Consider the following 23,886-nt stretch of genomic DNA (forward strand, 5'->3'; position numbering starts at 1 on the left):
GGGCAAACGTACTCATCTGATGTTATGTTATACCGCCGCCCATGGACACTCAATGCCAGAGGGCTCGCGAGTTCGTGGCCGGCCATTTAAGAATTGGTAAAGTGGACTTCGCTAAGGTGTGGTATGGCACAAGAAGGTTGGGAAACACTACTTTAGAATATATTCTATCACGCTATAAAGCTATTTATTACATGCTTTATATTAGCTTTACCTGTATGTATGTATGTATGTATGTATGTAACCGACTCCGTCGGACTCGATTTTGACCCACTTTAAACGGACAGATTTTATTCAATTTTGCGCACCTGTCAAAGATCGATGACAATGCAATAATCCGAAAAAATTAAAATTAACTAAAAAATAAATAATAAATAATAGTTAAAAGAAACTAAAAAACACGCTTTTAAAGCACATCAAACAATTGGGTTGCTCGATAGACGAAAAATATGGCACAGAGCGCCCCACGCTTTTTCACAATAATACCAGTATTTTTTGTTCATTACCATTTTCATCCTAAATTAGGAATTATTTTTCACTTTTTAGACTTTTTTTTAAACTATTATTTATTATCAATTGCAATTACATTCATTATAGGCACATAACATACATGATGGATAACAAATCAAGAAATATATAATAACTATCTATAAACGTACTTAAATTCGTCGAACATGACATAAGCTGTTCACAGCATCCTGCGCCCTTACATTGTTTTCTTTTTTTTTTTTTTTTTTTTTTTTTTTTTTAATATTATGGCAACAGCTTCAACTTTATGCCAGTTTCAAGTAAAAGGTTGGGAAACTACACGCGAAAAAAAATAAACAAAGAAATAAAAAAGGAAATAAAGGGATAAGCTGGTTAAAAATAAAATATGTACATAAACATATTACATCTTAATATTATTATAGATTATGAAAGAAGATAATACATTATAATACAATAAAGGATAAAGCAAAAGGCAGGAGATTTTAGTCGGAAACGGAACATGAAGTGATTGTAAAGAATTCAGAAAGGAGGTACGGTCATATTGGGAACAAGAAAAGAAAATATGGTCAAGGTCACCAATATCTTCTCCACACTCACAAATATTACTATCAATAATACGAAGCCTTGCTAAATGATGAGGTGTACAAACATGTCCTAAACGCATTCTGGAAATGATAGAAGTGACAGTTTTAGAACTTTTAACCTCAAAGAACCATGGTCTACTGGGGATCCTGGGTTGAATTTCAGCATAATGTTTGCCTTTGAACTTGCTGCTTCTCAACCAAACATCATTCCATGACTCCCAAAGATGGGTTTTCGGAAGAGCAGCTAAATCATGACAATAATTAATGTATGGGACTATGTCTCCATCCTTTATAGCTTCTTTAGCAAGCTCATCGGCTTTCTCGTTTCCTTTAATTCCACTGTGACTTGGAATCCATGCAAAGATAACGGTGTAATTTCTTTGAGAACATATTAAAAGCTTATCACGTATTTCGCAAATAATAGGATAACAAAGTTTCATTTGGAAAGGAAATTTTTCAAGAGATTGTAGTGCACTTTTTGAGTCTGAAAATATGATTGTACTTTTAGATTTTAATAAAATAACTAGTTCTAAAGCTTTTAAAAGAGCAAAACACTCTCCAGTAAAAACCGAGGATTCAGGAGGAAGTTTAATCTTTTGAATTATTTTATGTTGCCAATGAATTAGACCAACTCCAACACAATCATCAACAGAGATTTTAGAGGCATCTGTAAAAATATAATCCCAACCTTCCCAATTTTGTTCCTCAACGCTACTCATGAAACGAATATTTGTTTCCAGAATATCTTGCTTACGGACGCCTATATTATATCTTATATCCGGATCAAGAATTAAAGAATTGAATTGTGTCATAAATATGGGTAATGATGGAGATCGATGAATGCGGCTGTGTAATGTTAAAAATTTACGAAAGCTTATTATTAGACATGGTAATGATTTGTGACGCCAGTAACGGGATGTATAAATAATATTGTTCAATTCATGCAGCCTTCCATGTAGAGGGTGGTTAGAAAACTGCATAGATTTGAACAAGAATCGATCACTTAAAAATTGCCTTCTTAATTTTAAAGGAGGATCGCAGCATTCTACTTGTAAAGCATTGGATGGGCTCGATTTCATTACTCCTGTCACAATTCTCAAAGCTTTTGACTGAATGACATCAAGTTTTTTACTTCCCAAGACACTTCCTCCATCTAAGAGAAATGTGCCATAATCTAAAACAGATCTTATAAGAGCGTTATACACAAGTTTCATAGAAAACGGATGAGCACCCCACCATACACCTGAAAGGCATTTCATGATGTTAAGCAGCTGTGCACATTTCATAACAACATGTTCATAATGGGCAAGTCCAGACAATTTTGAATCCAATATAACTCCTAAAAACTTAATTTTTGTTTGGAGTGGCAAAGATTGACCATTGAAGGTCACATTTATTATAGGAGTTGTGCGTTTTTTGGAAAATACGACTATAGAACTTTTGGAAACTGATAGATCTAGGCCATTTTTAACTAACCAGATATTAAGACAATTAAGTGAACTAGACATGGAATTGCAAGCCTTAACCACAGATTTATCAACGGAATAAAAAAGAAGATCATCTGCATATTGTAGCACATTTATATGGGAATTTATAGATAATTCTAAATCATACGTGTAAATATTATATAAAAGTGGGCTTAGTACCGAACCTTGGGGAAGGCCTTTAAAAACTGTACGCTTTAACTCGGTAATATTACCATCTTTCTGAACGATTAATGATATGTATCTGCATGATAGTAAATTGATGATAAAACGTATTAATAACGTAGGAACCTGTAGCTCTAATAATTTGCGTTGTAGAATAGAAATGTTCACATTATCATAGGCGGCAGAGATGTCCAAAAAGGCAGCAACAATATCTTCATCACGCGAAAAAGCTATGCGAATATCTGTGGTCAATATAGCTAAATTGTCTATTGTAGATTTTGACTTCCGAAAACCGTATTGACTATTGGCTATTAAATTATTGTTTTCTATAAACCATTCCAAACGATTCTTCACAAGATGTTCAGCAATTTTAGTTAAAACGGAGGACAACGCAATAGGCCTATATGAGGCAACATCATTGGTAGGTTTGTTAGGTTTTTTAATCGCTATAACTTCTTGAGACTTCCATGTTTCAGGAATATTACCTGTGACCATGACGGAGTTTATTAAATTTAAAAAATACATTAAGGCAGTATCACCAAGATGAGATAAAAATGAGTACATAATACCATCCTGACCAGGAGATGAATCTTTAACATGTGAAAGCACACCTTTCAATTCATGTAATGAAAAAGGAGAGTTTAAAGAGGAAGTGTCATCTATCAAAGACGATTCCAAAGGAAAGTAGATCGATTCAGCAGCTGATGGAGGAGCTAATCTGTCTAAAAAGGCATTTGTTAAAAAAGGGGGAAGTGAAGACGATGATAAAGATTCTTTGAAAGCAGATCGAAAACGTTTAATACTTGTCCAAACTTCTGAAGGGCACGTAGAAGGAGATAAAGAAGTACAAAAAATTTTCCAGCCTGCCTGCTTTTTATCTCTGAGGAATTTACGTGTGGTACTAATAACTTCATTGAGAATATCTAAATTTTCATTGGACATGTCCTCAGCATAGACTCTCTCAGCTTCCTTTCTTCTGCTTACAGCAACCATACATTCTCTATCCCACCATGGAGGAAAAGGAATCTTATTAGACGGATTTCGTTTGACAGAAAAAATCTGATCGGCAGATTCTATTAAACATGTAGCCAAAGCTTTAGAGGAATTGGTCTCACCACCGCTAACTAATTCAGGCAAATCATTTATTTTAGATTCGACAAGGATTTTAAATGCAAGCCAATCAGCATTATTTAATTTATATTTCACACGAGGTTGTCGTTTTTGATAAGGAGAGCGTCTAATAGGTGAGGATATGATAATCGGGAAATGATCACTGCCAAAAGTAGATGATGAAGTGTACCAAGAACGAGAAGAAGCAAGATCTGGAGTACAAATTGATAAGTCAACCGCGCTAAGCTTTTCATTAGGCTTTGTACGTCTGGTTGGTGAGCCAGTATTAAGTAAACACAAATTATGTAAATCTAATATTTCAACTAAACGTACACCATTGGAGTCAGTAGTGCCACAACCAAACATTTGGTGATGAGAGTTAAAGTCACCCAATAGAAGGAATGGACGACTAAGTGAAGAAAGTAAATTATTAACGCTATTGAGAATAACAAAAGAGGAACGAGCTAGGTAAATGGAAACTATAGAAATATTATCAATTTTTATGCCGACAATATTAATGGCATCATTAGAGATTAATGAAGAAAACGCTATTTCAGAAAAATTAATTGAGTTCCTGACAAGTAACGCTACGCCACCATGGCCATCAAATCTATCATCACGCAAGCAGGTATATCCTGGGATCCTTAATAGGTACCCTGGCTTCAACCACGTTTCAGATAACGCAACAACAACGGGAGAATGTTTATTTATCAAATATATCAAATCATGTTTCTTTGGAACAACACTCCTGCAATTCCATTGAATTATCTTGGAATCCATTATTTTTAATAACATTAACTGATTTAATTTTTTCATTAATAGAGGCAACGTGGGACGGTTTCAATAAGTTTGAGTTTATTAAACTAGTTAATAATGCTAGTATCATTTCTAATACATCAGATTTTTCTTCTTCTTTATTTTTGTGTCCAACCAGAGCACTGCCATTTTTAGGCTCTGGAACTTGGAAATCTTTTAAAACATTATAATGAGCAACACGATCATAACCATGTTGTGGTTTACGAGGAGAGCGAGGTTTTAAGAATATTGTCTTTTTATTTGAGGCATTAGTAGAATTATTACGAGATACAGACTTCGCTGCGGAAGAATATACGGGTTTTGGTACTTCCGGAATTGTTGAACTTAATGCATCTGCGTATGAAGGCTTAATAGAAGAAAAATATTTACTGGCTTCGGCATAAGACATGCAGCTCTGAGCCATTTTAACTTTGATTTCTGTCTGTCTCACAAATTCTGGACATGACTTATCTATCGCTGAATGGGACCCTTCGACTTCACACATTACACAGTACAGAGGATCTTTATCTGACCTGTCACATGATACACCTGCATGTTGACCTCCACAGTTATAACATATTGGAGTCTTAGAACGACATTGAACTTTGGTATGACCATAACGGCAGCATTTATAGCATTGTATGGTAGGATAAATATATATTTCTACTGGAAGAGCATTATAGCACATGAAAATCCTTTTTGGTAAAACTTGCCCATCAAATGTTAATACAACTGATTCAGAGGGTTTCCAAGAAACCGAGTCATTAATTTTTACCTTGCGATTCAAACGTCTTATTTTAAGTATTTTGCCGCAGCCTATAGGTACGGATACATTTTGTTGAACTTCCTCTACACTCCAATCTACAGGGACCCCGCGAACTAGACCCATTCTTGTTACGCTGAAAGTGGGAATGAAGGCTTTTAACTTTTTCGTTTCCAAAAGATTGCAGTTAAGAAAATTATTGGCGTCTTTATAATCGGAAAAGCCAACTACGCACCTGTTTCTTCCTATACGCTTTACACTTCCGGGAACAATATTATTAAATTTGTTCTGCTTTAAAAAATTGCCAAATGTTATTGGATGGAGAATAGTCCCGTCGTCAGGTGAACTTTGAATACGTTGAACATGTATAAAATAAGGGGAAACATCGGTAGAAACATATTCAGTACGGCCAATCGAACGGGGGTCCGTATTGGTTACTGAAGTTGTGGTGTTGTTTAAATTTCCCGCGTTAGATTCTTGAGAGATATTTGAATTTTCCGTGTAAGATGTTGATGGTCGAGAGGATGTGCTATGTGAATTATTATTATTTTGCAAGTGTGGAGATGACGTGGATTGAGATATAGGTTTTGAAGTAACCTTTTTAATTAAAATTGACTCATCTTCTACATTGCATAAGCTTTCGCACTGACAGTAATCACCGCTAGAACCACTACCTTTCTTTTTCTTAATTTTCGTACATTGCCGACAAAGGCGCAAATAACGTGTTCGTTTACGACTTCCTTCACCTGTTTGAGATGATACCGAACAATCGGTATCCATTTTGTCAAATTCATCTTGTGAACCAACAGATACATTTGATCCCACAGGGAGATTCAAGCCAACAAGGCCATCATCCCCCCGACCTAGATCGGGGGGCTTGTTCATACAATATTTACAGAAATTACAAAAACTTACCGACTACACGATGACACTATACACAAATATGATATAAAGATTACATATAATACAAAAATTAAAACTACCAGCTTATCCTCTGCGTTTTAACTAGTAAAATTAAATTAAATATTCAACACCGTGAAAAATACGTCTACCATGAACGAAGTTTCCCGCGCTTTTTTCTTTACTTTATTTCCTCTTTACAATAAATTATTATGATCTCAGCGTGTGATGACAATGACATCACGACCTTGGACATATATAGCCTCATTCATAAACCTCCAAGCTATTTAACGATTATTAAAAAATAAAATAACTAGGAACTATTTGAGAACTAACTGTTATTTCAGACTGGGTAACGAATTATTTCACTTAAAATATTCATTCAAATTTTTTTTTATATATATCTCTGCACTGAGACAAATAACATTACGATAAAGCCCAACTTAAGTTGTAACTTATTTACTAATAATGATAATTAACATAAGAAAGTGTCCTAAAACACCGCTTGCAGTCTCCATTAAGAGAGTCTAATAAATGCACTCTATTCTTGTGTTCTATTTTTCCACTTACCATTGTTTAGCACTTAAATTTTAAATAATCGCTTGATGCAAATGATTTTTTTATGGCCTGTGGGATGTATTTATAAATTAAATTTATGAAAAGGGGAAAAAGGGTCTCCTGCAACTAAATAGCCAGGCAATAACACCAAAACCCTGGAAGAACAGAGTAGATGGGATCGGGATTTGAGTCCAGGATGTTATTGGCTCTCTAAATAAAAAATAAATAGCATCCTAGTCGTAATACAAATTAACAAATACATGACGGCGACTATTTTGCTAATTCTTCAAGCACTAATTTCGACGTTCATAAGTGCTCATAACACATCAAGTTACATAAATAAATGATATTTTATTCTATAATCTACCAATTTGGCCTGATCAATTTAAAAAAAAAACATTGTTAAGTGTATCTGATACCGAATCAGCTATTCTGCTTAACAATAAGCAAAGAAATCTAAAATTGGAATATTTTTACATTTTAATTTATTTGTAACAATTATGTCACATAGTTTAGAAAATATATCTTGTAACATATACTGTATATAGAAGCATATGATGCGAATAACAATTATTACAAATGGACATCTTTAATAGTGTTACGTGCTATATAAATACAAAAAAACCGGGGTATTGAAAGCGCTGTCATATTTTAATGACTAGCCATTTATTCTCTATATCATGACTTAAGGCGATTAAAAATTAATATAAAATACTCACAGTATGGAGCTATCGCATAGAATTAATTTCTTGTAATTGCACACCGCTCAAATGGTTATGGTTTTAGTACAAACTATGCCCTTAAGGGCATACTATTGCAAATTATTCAATATTGTTATAAGACACGCAAGTATCAAACACTTAGTCCTCGACTTGGTGTATTCGTCACGTCGTTAATTCGTCTTTCTGTCAAATTATCTTTACAATGAAATTTGAGATAGGTCAGCGCAAGTAAAGCACATAAATCTAACAAATTCGAGATTCTTTAGCTTAAGATCGACTTGCAAGGCTTTCAGAACTAATTTACATAAAAAATTTAAAGGCTTATAGACTTTGTAAAACCAGCTACAGATACCGGCAAACTTCTTGAGCATTAAACTAGGGTGTGGGGAAAGTTTGCGCTTCGTACAAGACGCGCGGGACACAAACGTCAACTGATTTACCAATCACGCGATCGACACGTCACTCTCCCGCCGCCGCGCACCACGGACCGTCCCCCTCCCAGTTATACCTAAAAATCGCTTCTGCCACAAGGACATTTGTTCAGGATGTTTGCCGGTATCTGTGTGGAGTATATCTGAAGCAATTAGATCTAAGGTCCTTCAAGAAAAGAGCGTACCAATCACCGAACACCACACAGTGGTAGGTTCCCAGCATCTGATTGATCACGGTTAACATGAAGATGTCAAGTTTACATGATACTTTTCATCTCATAAGATTCCTTTTGCATGCATAAAAGACCAGAGCTGGTTCGTGAGTTCTTAATCACAATTATGTTGGCTTTGAAAGATAAAGTAAAGGACTCGTAAATATTAAAAATGCAGTAATTAAAACATGTACCCGTGTAATTAAACTGTCTAGGCTATCTCAATGAAGTATCTTTGCGTTTTGATCGATCTATTTGTCTGATTTTTTTTTATAATATACCTTGAAGTACGAGGATGGTTCTTACGGAGAAAAATTTAAAAAAATTGAGTGAAAATGTCTAAAAACAACACTTTTCTATATTCCCATACAAAATATTCGTAATAATACTTAAAAGTCAATTTGAACTTTAATACCATAGCATAAAGTTCAAGCGTTAGTGGAGGGGTTCCGGGAAGGTAAATTTTTATTTTTTGACATAATGTATTTGTTGCCTTATCAATTTTCTTTTTTTTTTCTTACTAGCTAGACCGGTGTCTCGAATAGCAGAATTAGTATTTTAAACAAATAAAGAATAGACTGTTAGGCGGTACGATGTTCGCCAGGCCAGCTAGTAATTTATAAATAACTATTTTCAAAAATTGAAAAATCCCACTGTGTGAATTTCTGATGAAGCTTTTAATTTTTTTATACATAAGCTTATTAATTTAGAGACGTACATACGTAGACAAAGAGAATATTTTGAAAGCATACAGCGAGAGTGAGTCGTAAATCTGTCGTCGCTTGAAAAGCGGAAGCGTTTTGTGCAATGCGGACGATTTAGTTTCACTTTGACACGCGATGTTTTCAGCAATTGTAAACCCACGATTTATTTATATCAACAACATATTTATTTACGTGGAGTATTGCCTAGGTCACTGTACTACTCATTAAAGCCAGTTTCAGTGCCAGTTCTTCTCTCCCGGTCTACGCCCTTGATTTGAGAACTGGCAGTAAATGTAAAATTATAGCATTAAATGTATATTTCTTTTTTTAACGTTCATAAGTGTACATTGTTTTAGCTATATGATTTTGATTGTAAAACCCCACGGCGCGATGTTTTCGTTCTCGCACGGCGCGATCTCTTCCAGGCAAAAATACTTACATTATAGTTATTAAGAAAAAAAAAAGAAACTAAACAGGAACAAAAAACAAACTAAACTAATAAAGGATACATGAAAAACAAAAAGTAAAAAGTGCACATGAATCATAATAATTTAATTTAAGATCAGTCCCGTCAGTTATTAGTTATTACGAAAGTTAGGGATACGATGTGGACAGGTAATGTTTAGACAGAAGAAATTTAAAGGAAGGTACAGAAGGAGCTAAGCGAATAGGGATGGGAAGTGAATTCCATAGCCTATCTGCACAGACCTTAAAGGAGGATGTTTAATATTATTTACGATGTTTTTTCCACATAATGGTGACTATAGTAATTACCGATTCGATTTAGGGTCCTTAAAGAAAAGACGCTCACGTACCATTTCTGGGCGGTATCACTTAACATCAGGTGAGCCTTCTGCCCGTTTGCCCTCTGTTTATACAACATAAACACAATACTATTACTCCACGTTTTATAATGGTGGCTGTACACACACGGCGAGAGCTTCTCGCCGGGAGTCTCGACCGAGAGTATCGAGAGAAGAGCGCAGCCTGTACACACTCGTTACGTTAATTGTATTTAAAACACCGTTAATAATGGACGTGGCAACTGCTGCTGCTGTTTGTCTTTGTGCAATGAGTTATTATAATTTTCTTCACGTTAACCATTAAAAAAAATACGAAGCCATGGCGAAGAAGTAGATGGTCACTATACACCGCAACAGAAATTGGTAATTAGGATCATAAAGTTTTAATATTATCCAAAATTTAATGATTGAACGAGTGTGTACAGGTCGCTCTCGTTTTACTCGCGAGACCCTTTGACTCGTGCGCAAAAAACCGACAGGCGACCGAGAGAGGCGAGACCAACTGCGAGGAAGCGAGGCGAGACGAGAGCTCTACTGTACACTCTCGCACTCGGCCTGTCTCGGGGTGTCTCGACGAGTGTGTACAGCCACCATAAGACTAATGTAGTCTTTTTACCGTAGCATGATCCCTTTATAATAATATATAACCTTTAGAACAGTAATTGTACCAGGTGATATCGATTAAGATAATCGTTTAGGAATAATTAAATTGTATAGGGTAATCAAATAGCGAAACTTCAAACTGACCGCGCTGCAATTTACAGTGAAAATTAAGAAATTTATTAACTAAACATTATAATTTAAATAATAAGAAGAATTACTTGGAAAGTTCTGTCATTATTAACGAATAGTTTTTCTAACCTAGGATAGAATAAATATGCAATTCTCAATCGAATTTTTGGCGAATATTACGAATTAAATAGTACTTATCCGGAGCTGGATATATAATATATATGTCACCGTAAAATTGTAAACACCGTTAGATTGTAATCTATCTCGCGAGATTATAAACTGTCGAAAGATTGTGAACCGCGAGATAGATTACAATCTAACCGTTTTTAAAATTTTACGTTAACATATATATATGCTTTCTTGAAAATTTTAAAGAAAGCTTTGTTAAGTGCCTTTCTCATACTTACGCTCTTTTTTCGGATATTTTTTTACAACAATAAGCAAAGAATTACTCGTGTTTTGAAGTTATACTTCTTTAGGCGCGTTATGAAAAATTGATGAGAGTGAAATTTTACGATGCGCGCGCACCGTTACACAAAATTAACAGAATGAAGTTGCCCACGGAAGATGCTACGGCATTGGACATAATTTAAAAACAAAATTCGAATAATAATAGAATTTATGTTAATGTAAGAGAATAATAATAAATATTTATTTATTTAATTTTTCAAATGTAAACTGAACTTTATTGACTATAATGAGTAATGACTCCTTTTCCATTCTTTGATTATTTAATTGTAATTAATTATTTGCATGCAATCAAAAACTATTTTTAATAATGCCAAAGCGGATATTTTTTTACAACAATAAACAAAAATTACTAGTGTTCTTAATGTTTTTTTTATTTTTATTGTTTTTTTTTTTATCATATATGTATTTTAAAACAGATAGATTGCGTATATATAGTATTACGAATAACGTGGTAAATTTCAATAAATAAATAAATATATCAGCGCTCTAGATGAAAGAATTAATGACTTATTTTCCTAACTCTTGGTAAAGCTAATCATAGTAAAAGAAACGGTCTAGCGAACGAGTTTTAGTGTGACCTTTTCGTATTCTATTTTAATCTAGTTTATTCGTAATTTGTGGTTTGTTTATCAAAGCAGTTGTAATAGCAGAAGCAGATGTAACCTAGTTTCCTTCAAACATGAGAAATTCTTATGTCATTTTCGTCGCAAATATTTTAACATAACTTTTGATTGAGTATTGCGCTATTATAAAATATACTTACAATCGCAATTATTAAATTTAAAATTCGCGTCACAAAAATCTTTCGGATAACTAAGATATAAACTTATTTAGATTTTGTCACTTTGACTTGCCAATCAAACATTTCGCGCGTATATCCGTAATGTATTTCATATAAAAACGTACAACAAGCACATATCTTTGTATATATTTTTTTAGAACAGGGGGCAAACGTACTCATCTGATGTTATGTTATACCGCCGCCCATGGACACTCAATGCCAGAGGGCTCGCGAGTTCGTGGCCGGCCATTTAAGAATTGGTAAAGTGGACTTCGCTAAGGTGTGGTATGGCACAAGAAGGTTGGGAAACACTACTTTAGAATATATTCTATCACGCTATAAAGCTATTTATTACATGCTTTATATTAGCTTTACCTGTATGTATGTATGTATGTATGTATGTAACCGACTCCGTCGGACTCGATTTTGACCCACTTTAAACGGACAGATTTTATTCAATTTTGCGCACCTGTCAAAGATCGATGACAATGCAATAATCCGAAAAAATTAAAATTAACTAAAAAATAAATAATAAATAATAGTTAAAAGAAACTAAAAAACACGCTTTTAAAGCACATCAAACAATTGGGTTGCTCGATAGACGAAAAATATGGCACAGAGCGCCCCACGCTTTTTCACAATAATACCAGTATTTTTTGTTCATTACCATTTTCATCCTAAATTAGGAATTATTTTTCACTTTTTAGACTTTTTTTTAAACTATTATTTATTATCAATTGTAATTACATTCATTATAGGCACATAACATACATGATGGATAACAAATCAAGAAATATATAATAACTATCTATAAACGTACTTAAATTCGTCGAACATGACATAAGCTGTTCACAGCATCCTGCGCCCTTACATTGTTTACTTTATTTCCTCTTTACAATAAATTATTATGATCTCAGCGTGTGATGACAATGACATCACGACCTTGGACATATATAGCCTCATTCATAAACCTCCAAGCTATTTAACGATTATTAAAAAATAAAATAACTAGGAACTATTTGAGAACTAACTGTTATTTCAGACTGGGTAACGAATTATTTCACTTAAAATATTCATTCAAATTTTTTTTTATATATATCTCTGCACTGAGACAAATAACATTACGATAAAGCCCAACTTAAGTTGTAACTTATTTACTAATAATGATAATTAACATAAGAAAGTGTCCTAAAACACCGCTTGCAGTCTCCATTAAGAGAGTCTAATAAATGCACTCTATTCTTGTGTTCTATTTTTCCACTTACCATTGTTTAGCACTTAAATTTTAAATAATCGCTTGATGCAAATGATTTTTTTATGGCCTGTGGGATGTATTTATAAATTAAATTTATGAAAAGGGGAAAAAGGGTCTCCTGCAACTAAATAGCCAGGCAATAACACCAAAACCCTGGAAGAACAGAGTAGATGGGATCGGGATTTGAGTCCAGGATGTTATTGGCTCTCTAAATAAAAAATAAATAGCATCCTAGTCGTAATACAAATTAACAAATACATGACGGCGACTATTTTGCTAATTCTTCAAGCACTAATTTCGACGTTCATAAGTGCTCATAACACATCAAGTTACATAAATAAATGATATTTTATTCTATAATCTACCAATTTGGCCTGATCAATTTAAAAAAAAAACATTGTTAAGTGTATCTGATACCGAATCAGCTATTCTGCTTAACAATAAGCAAAGAAATCTAAAATTGGAATATTTTTACATTTTAATTTATTTGTAACAATTATGTCACATAGTTTAGAAAATATATCTTGTAACATATACTGTATATAGAAGCATATGATGCGAATAACAATTATTACAAATGGACATCTTTAATAGTGTTACGTGCTATATAAATACAAAAAAACCGGGGTATTGAAAGCGCTGTCATATTTTAATGACTAGCCATTTATTCTCTAACGGCCAAAATTAATAATGTATCCTCAATCTATGATTATAACCAATCTTGGACTGATTCATATCTAAAGACCGATCTCCAATCTGCATGCCAATAAACATTTCTGCTATCCGATTGTTTATTTGACAAAAGATTGACAGCAATCTTTTGCGTGATCCTTGCCTCTCGACCGCGTTTCGTTCAATGCAATATGTTGTGTTCAAGCATACCAAAAGTTTGCTGTTTTTGGAACGAAATAAAATAAGTAAGACTAATAGGGTCTGTTTCACAATGTATGGATAAAGTAGCAAATAGCTATGCAACGTTTTGTTTGTTTTTTTGTTACGAACAAATAAAGTTACAAAATTCTATAGAAAAACATAGGACCTTAACCTTTTTGTTGGTCATTTAATATTACTTGTAACGAAACGGGCTGTCATTTTCATATGGTATTTTTGTTTGTTAGGTTATTGAGTATTTTAGTACATATTATTACAAATATAAATTTTCTCTGAGTAGTTTGTGTATCTTGTTTTTGTGATTCGAGGTTGGTTCTTTAACTTAAAAAAATGTCTACGCAAAAACGTGAAAGAAGCGTCAATTTCAGCCGGGAAGAAGTTGACCTTCTAACTTCGCTTGTTGCTGACCATAAAAATATATTAGAAAATAAAAAGAGTGACTCAGTCACCTGGCAGGAGAAAGAGCAGTGCTGGAAGACGCTGGAGGCGCTGTTTAATAGCACAAGTGGGGTAAACTTTCGCAGTGCTAAAGCTTAAAGAGGGATACAAGAAAAAAGTCTGCCTTGAAACATGCTGAAACATATCGTACAGGAGGTGGCCCTAGTGCTGCTACTACTATCGAGGAAAAAGTCAAAGACATGATATTGTTGTCTGTCGAAGGAAATGAAAGTCAATTGAAAGGAAGAGCTTCTAAATAAGAGAAAGCAATGAGCATTTGAAGAGGAAGAAAGAGAGCATAAAAGAGAATTATGGGCCATAGAAAAAAATATATTGTTAAATAAATTAGGAAAATATTAGATTTTGTGCCTGGAGCGAGGATGTATTGTATTAAAAATTTCATATGAACTTCATATGAATTTCGCATTCATATGAACTGCAAAAGGTTATTCTTTACAGTATATAGACGAGTTGAACAATGATGATGAAGATAATAAACATGTATTTTTATTTAAATAAAAGCATTGAATTTTTATTTAATTTATCTCAAAAATGTTGTAATTTATAAAATATTATAGTAATAAAGCAAAATAATCACTTATAAGATACACTTGCACTTGCTCGTACACTTGCATTTCCCACGTTGTCAATTGCGCTTTGATCAATATCATCAGCTTGTTCATCTACTTGTTGCAGTAGTTCAAAATGTTCATCTCGCATATCAATAGCAATATTGTGCAACACTGCACATGCCACTATCACGGCTTGTACACGAGATACTTGAAGCAAAACCTTTTTTGACAAACCGATTTTTTCCAAACACCATATTATGTCCTTTCCACCAAATTTCTGCTTCGTATTTGAGATTCGTTATAAAGATGTTCTGCTGGAGTCTTGAGGTTTTGAAGTGGAGTTAGTAGGTAGTATCTATAGTAACAAATATTTTTGGTTGTAGCTAATATTTAAATTTTTTTTACAAAAGTTGACGAAAAGATGAAACCTGCAAGAAGTCATATATGATAGACATCACTTTGTGTAAAAGTGTCTCCAAAGCTTCTTTTGTTAAATGTGAATTCGGCGTCATTCAGGCCCTGGATATAATAAATTCTTGTCTTCTTATGTCTTCGCACAGAAGTACGTTGTCTTCTTCCAGCTTCAGAATTACTATCCCAATCGGATAATTGCATTTAAACTTCCAAATCACTATCACTAGAACTGGAAGATGACGAAGATGAATAAATTTTCCCAATGAATATTAAGTTAGGTCGCAATCCCAAACCCAAATCATACGAGTTTCACCGATAGCAATCCGAGATTGATTTGGCCAATCGAAGCACTGTCAAAATGGACAGATAGGTTGTTGGCATGAGTAAACATTCATTTTCATACAGAGGGCAATCTTCAATCTCTTATCCGCCCTCTGAACGATTGGTTGAATAATTAGATTGGTATCTCAGTCCATGTATTGAATATTGGCATGCTTTTCTTTAGAAATGGATTGAATTGTCAGTCTATGACAGCTAAAATTGGATTGAGATTGCATATTGGTTTTGGCCGTATATCATGACTTAAGGCGATTAAAAATTAATATAAAATACTCACAGTATGGAGCTATCGCATAGAATTAATTTCTTGTAATTGCACACCGCTCAAATGGTTATGGTTTTAGTACAAACTATGCCCTTAAGGGCATACTATTGCAAATTATTCAATATTGTTATAAGACACGCAAGTATCAAACACTTAGTCCTCGACTTGGTGTATTCGTCACGTCGTTAATTCGTCTTTCTGTCAAATTATCTTTACAATGAAATTTGAGATAGGTCAGCGCAAGTAAAGCACATAAATCTAACAAATTCGAGATTCTTTAGCTTAAGATCGACTTGCAAGGCTTTCAGAACTAATTTACATAAAAAATTTAAAGGCTTATAGACTTTGTAAAACCAGCTACAGATACCGGCAAACTTCTTGAGCATTAAACTAGGGTGTGGGGAAAGTTTGCGCTTCGTACAAGACGCGCGGGACACAAACGTCAACTGATTTACCAATCACGCGATCGACACGTCACTCTCCCGCCGCCGCGCACCACGGACCGTCCCCCTCCCAGTTATACCTAAAAATCGCTTCTGCCACAAGGACATTTGTTCAGGATGTTTGCCGGTATCTGTGTGGAGTATATCTGAAGCAATTAGATCTAAGGTCCTTCAAGAAAAGAGCGTACCAATCACCGAACACCACACAGTGGTAGGTTCCCAGCATCTGATTGATCACGGTTAACATGAAGATGTCAAGTTTACATGATACTTTTCATCTCATAAGATTCCTTTTGCATGCATAAAAGACCAGAGCTGGTTCGTGAGTTCTTAATCACAATTATGTTGGCTTTGAAAGATAAAGTAAAGGACTCGTAAATATTAAAAATGCAGTAATTAAAACATGTACCCGTGTAATTAAACTGTCTAGGCTATCTCAATGAAGTATCTTTGCGTTTTGATCAAGTAAATATTTGCAACTAAGTAACCTCTGACGTTTGGCGATCATGTGAATAAAGGATTTCTTATTTATAATGGGTTATGGTATAAATTCAAAACCCTCGCTAAACGTAAATTAATCAGCTTTTTATAAATTTGACGAATATTTAAATGATCCTAATCCTTGGGATTGATTTGCTCCAGTTAAAACAATTTGTATGACTCAAAACTAAGCGATTAAAAAGAGTGGCGGAATGTTTCTTGCCAGCTCTTCTTGCCCGCTCTACGCCCTTGACTTGACAATTAATTTAACTTTTTTTGACGTTTATAAGTGTACTTGTTTACCTATATGAATATAGATATTTTGAGTTTGAGTTTTATGTGGGACGCGCTACTGTGTATATCCATTAAGCCGCACGGCACCACCAGCAATTGCCCGAGGCAGAACACGGTAACAGTCTTTTTAGACTCTAAGAACAGCGTTGGCCTCACCCACTCAACCCTGAGTTCAAAGCGTCTTTGCACCAATGGTTTTTCTTTCCTCCTACGGGTACGGCATCGTGAGGAAACCGGCATGTCTTAAATCCAAAAAGTCGTCGGTTAGGCACAGAAGGTTGATCACCTACATGCCTATTAGATCACGGAACAGATACAGAAATCTGAGTCCCAGACCTAAATGGTTGTATCTCTATTATTATATACAAATACAGCTAAATTTTTTCATAGCTTAAATGCCCGTGCTAGTACGAATCTAAATGCTGTCTAATCTAAAATATATAAATCTAAATATAATTACGGAAGCCGTATACGATACCAGTTAAATACAATTTCATACGATGGACTAAAGTACCGTTGTTACCATGGTTACGATCAACTGGTAACCATGGCAACAAAAACGTCACTTAAAATAAGGCTGAATGTAATTAACCGAATGCATTTCTCTAGATAAAGAAGATAAGGTAAAAACATCTGCTCAAAGGTTTACATACTTTTCATCGATTAAAATTGTCGTTATCGTAATTGCACGACTGTTATGGTGACAATTATAATCTTCCGAGTAATGAATTCATTTTTCATTACTCGTATTTTTTTTCATCAAATGTTTGCATGGCAATAACAACAAAACCAATTTTGGCACGAGACATTTGGGAGCATCTGTTTTTGTCAATGAAGAAGCTTTATTGTATGGACCATGCCAAATTGTGAGGAAGTTGCATGGATCTGGTTAGCGCTGCGTACTTTAAGTTCTCATGTCATTTTCATACGTGTATATCCTTTCTATAACAAATTTTCATAAGTATCTGATTGTCCTCATTTTAACATGTGCCATGTTTGAGAGGAAAAATAAATTAGGGCGTAGAAAGTAATAAACTCCGAACTTGTAGCATGATATCGCCGGCAATTGAACCACGCAAATTTCTACCGGAACATAGTCACAGTAAACATTGTGAATCTAAGCAAATTTAAAAACTATACTTAAGGAAACTTAGAGTTTAATCTCGTTTAAAACTTTCAAACGAGGTTTTTACTACAGGTCTCAATAAAAGAAGACAAACAATCAGTATACAGCGTGGAGATAGAGGAAACTTTGTAAATAAAATTAATCTCAAAATATGTTACTAAACTCAAAACTCGAAGGCTAATTCGAGTATTTTTTTATTCCTTGAACTCTGAGGCTATTATGGAGAGAAAAATTGCACGGAAAATCCTAAAATCCAAAATTCTGGAAAAGCGAACAGTCTCTGTACATTGCAAAATGTTCCAAATGTTCAAAAAAATCATATTAACGCGAAGCGAAGTTCGCGCCCGAGCTTGTAGGAAATAAAAATATTAACAAAAAAAAAGAAAGTTTAGTGGGCACGTAATAATAATGGAAGAGTAATAGCGCAGTCGTATCAACATTTATTCAACAGAATGCAAGGTCATTCTGAAATTTCATTGCACCAATATTCTCAGTCCTAATCCAAAATGGCGGCGGTGACAGCCATTTTGATTTTAATTTTAGCTTTTATTACAAAAAATGTTAAGTTGGGAATAGTATAGTTACCACGTTTAACGGCACACTTATAATCTTATAATATAAGGAAAGTATTCTTCTTGTCCAACAGTAGTCTAATTTTAAAATAATATTATGTAGAATTTATTAAGTCACCTAAAATTATTAATATGTCAAATGGATGAGACTAGCACGACACAGGAAATCCTAGTGTGGAGGTACTTTCTGTTTTAACTATACATCCTTTTTTGTGTAGTTTTTTCTTTAAAAAAAATACGTATACCCGACTCCAAGAAACTGGTTTACACTAGCATCTGTAGACTTTTTAGTGTATCAAGTTTAAGTTCGTATTTTTGTAATATAGAAACCTTATAAATGTCAAGTGTTTAAGCGTGAGCTAAGACCACCTTTATCTCATAATAATTTATGGACTAAAACAAACTCGAAACTAGAAAGTGTATGAAACAATTTGTATATAGAAACAAGTCGGAATTTTCCACGGATTCCAAGAAATCTAGAAGATGCTAGAACTAATTGCTTATTGTCATAGCGTGGCAGTAAAAGTGTAATTACATATAATACTCGATGCAAATCACAAGATTAATATAATGAGACAAAATAACATCATGCTTCGATAGACCTATTTATTTTCGATTTATGTTTTCCATACCTATTACAATATCGCTGTTAAGGTTTACCACGTCATACATAATACTAGGTATATCAAGGGTAAATGTTACAAGCCATCTTATCTAAAATATGTATATGAAAATTTTTGTATTTACGAGTATGTTTGGTTTTTTTTGTTATAAAAAATACTATTCATTTTTACCTATTGTTAAGGAAAAACAATTACCGGCATAACAGTGGATTAGGTGTGACTTGTGAGATAGGCACTTAACAATGCTTTCTTTAAAATTGAAGAATCTCGATGAATTCGAATGAGAGGTGCCTCAACCTAGGTTGGATTTTGCAGACAGAATTTGGAAAATTTTGCCGATTATAAACCTTGGGGCTGAATAAGGTACGACATGTTTATGTTCTGTAAGAGGTGACCATTTGGTAAAACACGGGATAGTCAAATAAATTCAGTGCTAAATAGCAATTTGTATGAGAACGTAACATCGGCTACAAACAAGGGTTATATATGGGGATATACACTTAGATATTATTTCTTAAAATTGTATTATATATTAGTATTCGCAATTATATATTTTAATATTATATTACTAAAATACAATAATTTAATTGTATAACTTCTTAAACAAGGTAACGTTTAAAACTAGTCATAAAATATAAAAGTCCTTTCAAACACAAACAGACCTATCAGAACAGTACATTTTTACACGCTTTATATTAGCTTCACCTGTATGTATGTATGTATGTATGTAACCGACTCCTTCGGACTCGATTTTGACCCACTTTAAACGGACAGATTTAATTCAAACTTTGCGCACCTGTCAAGGATCGATGACAATGCAATAATCCGAAAAAAAAGTAAAAAAAATTTAACTAAAAAATAAAAAATAAATAATAGTTAAAAAAACTAAGAAACACGCTTTTAAAGCACATCAAACTAAAAAGTGAAAAATAATTCCTAATTTAGGCTGAAAATGGTAATGAACAAAAAATACTGGTATTATTGTGAAAAAGCGTGGGGCGTAATATTTTTCGTCTATCGAGCAACCCACGCTTTTAATAATCTTTTTACTAATTATGATAGCTAACAATTACCTGTGTTACCAACCGTGGGTCAATGCGCCAGCGCATTAAGCTGACACGCTTCTCCCAACACTCATCTTCAACAAGGCTTTACATACCTGAAACAAAAAATAACGTTGATGAGACGAAGAACTGAGAAAAAGGCCGGAGTCGCACTTGCGAGGCTTTTGGCAATAAGAGTGTATCAAAAACTTCGCCGAGTAAATTAATTAACGTAGAAATTGTGCGCGGCAATTGTTGTAGAACAAAGGATATTGAGATTTCAAATCGAGGTTGGTTTTTATTTTCTTCATAAAATCAGCGCAACAACCTCTGGGATTAGGCCTCAAATATTGTATTTTTTCTGAAATCTAATTTGCTACATTCAAAGATCAGAGCGAAAAGGTTAGACATTTCTATGTAAATATAATTTAATTTTTTTAAACGAATTGGCTCAAAACTTACTAATGCTACATTATCACTGATTAATATAGGCTATTTGAATTGCAAGAAAAAAAAGGATCCCTATTAAAATTACAAAAAACCCAAGGTGTAAAAAAAAATGCCTATAAAATATCTTTCATCGCATGCGCTGCGAAAACTATTGATGATAGAACACAAAAATGTTCGGCAATATTAAAGAACATATCAATATCTACAAAAATGTTTAAATGTCCACCCGTGCGAAGCCGGGACGGACCGCTAGTTTTTAATAAAGCTAGTACTACTAAAATATTCACTAGGAAGTATATGGCACTAAGTTTACCCTATTGTAACATATAAAAATATTGGTTGTTTGTAAAGTAGGTTTACGATCGAGATGTTTACGTGATAACGTCTTATGGGTGATATAAGTTTTTGGGAAGTAAGGAATTAATGAAGATAACAATTTTTTCAAATTTTACATTACATCTATCGTTTTATTCACACTTTTGATGATAAATTTCGGATGTAAAATGACAAGTTTACTTATTCGACTATGATATACATTTTTCTTCATACATTCACGGAATGACTGGCAGCGCTCGAGATGAGACGGGAGATCGGTCCGTCTCTCTCTCGTTATACCTGCGATCGCGCTCGTGAGGTTTTCGTGTGACACAAGTTTCTGAACATGTCACCCGACTAAAACGATTTTAAAGACGTTATCACGTCAAAACGAAATAAAACATATATATATACAATAACTCAGCAGTAGTAGCTTCACCGTGCGACTCTCATACTTGAGGTCATAGGTTCGATCCCCGGCTGTGCAATGGACTTTCTTTGTGCGCATTTAACATTTGCTCGAACGGTGAAGGAAAACATCGTGAGGAAACCGACATGTTTTAGACCCGTAGTCGACGGCATGTGTCAGGCACTGGAGGCTGAACACCTACTTATTATTAGGCGTATTAGATTTAAAAATGGTCATGAGACAGATTCAGAAATCTGAGGTTGTAGCGCCACTGATTTATTTTTTACAATAACTATTTTATATATAACTGCAACCGTCGCTGACCTTGTATTGAAACACCGTTTTTATAGCGGTCGTCCCCGTTTGACGCATTACATCATTGTATGACTTAATACTTATCTCCTACTAATACCAGAAGTTTTAATGACAAATCTTTGTTTGCAGGCTTTAATTGTTTAAAACAGTTGTATCCTTCAGTGAGCAAGTAATGCTACAGAGAGGGAGCTCCTAAACAGGTAATTTTTCACGACAATGTATAGCAAGGGTGTGGCTGGTAGCATCAGCCAGCATTTACGGCTAGACTACGCAATACTCGGCAATAACTTTAGTATGGCTGGTATATATTGCCAAGTATATTTTGTATGTCCGATGAATGAATCGCTTTGCAATCGAAAATACTGCAATATTTCTCAGCCATATTATTGCTGTCCCGGCCTAACCCTATCTCACTTTTGACCATCTGAGGTAGAAATCTTAATTCAAATGTTGTAACAAGTGTGCCAAAAACCATCTGTCGATACAAGCTATCCATGGGAGGTCGTATCGGTGTCTGTGGATAGAACTTTGTATGAAAATGACAGTTGACGAAAGCTCGATTTCAACAGTTAATTATTTTAACGGATTTAAACTTACACCAGTTTTTGGAATAATTAAAGGAGCTGATTGTTATGTTTTAAACATAGACATGTTATTTATACGGTTTTATTTACTTTATTTGGTTTACATTGATTATCAAATATGAGTGAAAACTCGGTAAAATGGAACGACAAAGAGCATTTTATCCGTCGCCAAAAATGGATTGTCTTCGTAGGATTTGGTTATTGGGGTGCAGATAGGAGGTCGATCGACTGTAACGGTCTGATTGAATACAATCTGAGATTGTGGATTAATTATTAGGTCCGGGCGTTAGTGCGTCCCTTTTTCATGCTAAAAATCGTAGAGTTACAGCTACAACATTTATAGCTTCTATAGCTACTTTGTATTATTGGTTCAATCTCGTGAATAATGTGATCTAACTCTTTGACAGTAAAGTTTTTAAATAATTGTTCGAGTCTTAATTTCAGACTAAATATCCAATGTCTCGCCCACAGAGTCCACATTTTACTTAGTTTTGGAACGAAGTTCCTTATCGCGCGTTGTGAAAGGGGTCTAGATGGAATAAATTCTTACGAAAAGTTGTCACGACACTTTTTTGCTATTTGCTATTGTAATACACCGGTTCTCGTCCGATCACCGAAGTTAAGCAACGTCGGGCGAAGTCAGTACTTGGATGGGTGACCGCCTGGGAACACCTCGTGATGTTGGCTTTTTTTTTCGTCGTAAGATTGGTGTCGAGAATATCTATCATACTGTTATGATACTAATTAACATATAAATTAATCGAAAGGAATTTCGTTCCACCCGGGTGTCCCTTGACACCTCTAAAGTTTTTTATTGTTTTGACGTTGCTTTTAAAACAATATGAGCAGAAAATACTGGCTGATTGAAATATAAATGAAATATATTAATTCAAGCCGTATTTTCTGCCTTATATGCCATTAGTCACGATCATATATTTAACAGTTCTTCAAGTACGTTCGATGATAATGAAAATGACCTTGAAGCTTGTCACTAACACGAATAAGAATGCTAAGTTGATAATTTTTAGTTATGAAATTCACTATATCTATATATCAAAGAGATAGCGCTAAAGAAATTCAAGTTTTTATAATATTTAAAAATTGGTATAGCATTAAAAAATAAAATTATATATATTTATATATAGCAAGATACACAGTTAAAAGGTGGACTTTAAAGATAACTATATGGAAAGGACCAAGGGGAAGAAGAGGGCGCCCTAAGAAAAGGTGGAAGAAGAAATAGAAGCGGTAGAAGGGTGCGAATGGAGAAAAGCCATAGACAGAGTCAGTTGGAAAAGCTGGAGGAGGCCTTTACACGTGAAGGGGTTTCCGATCGACGGTACTGAATGTAGCTAGG

General features: G+C 34.2%; 2 protein-coding genes across 3 annotated transcripts in view; both read right to left on the reverse strand.

Moving 5' to 3' along the window:
- The window catches only part of LOC125060614 (chloride intracellular channel exc-4), a 91,325-nt gene that overhangs the window by 34,600 nt on the left and 32,839 nt on the right, over positions 1–23,886 (reverse strand). The gene's annotated exons all lie outside the window — the stretch shown is intronic.
- The window catches only part of LOC125060613, a 48,479-nt gene continuing 45,142 nt past the window's right edge, over positions 20,550–23,886 (reverse strand). The window contains exon 5 of the mRNA XM_047665568.1: positions 20,550–20,572. Within this exon, the coding sequence (XP_047521524.1) occupies positions 20,565–20,572 (8 nt within the window). The 3' untranslated portion in view covers positions 20,550–20,564. The remainder of the gene's footprint in view (positions 20,573–23,886) is intronic.

This window comes from Pieris napi, chromosome 22 (assembly GCF_905475465.1).
Source record: "Pieris napi chromosome 22, ilPieNapi1.2, whole genome shotgun sequence".
NCBI lineage: Eukaryota > Metazoa > Arthropoda > Insecta > Lepidoptera > Pieridae > Pieris > Pieris napi.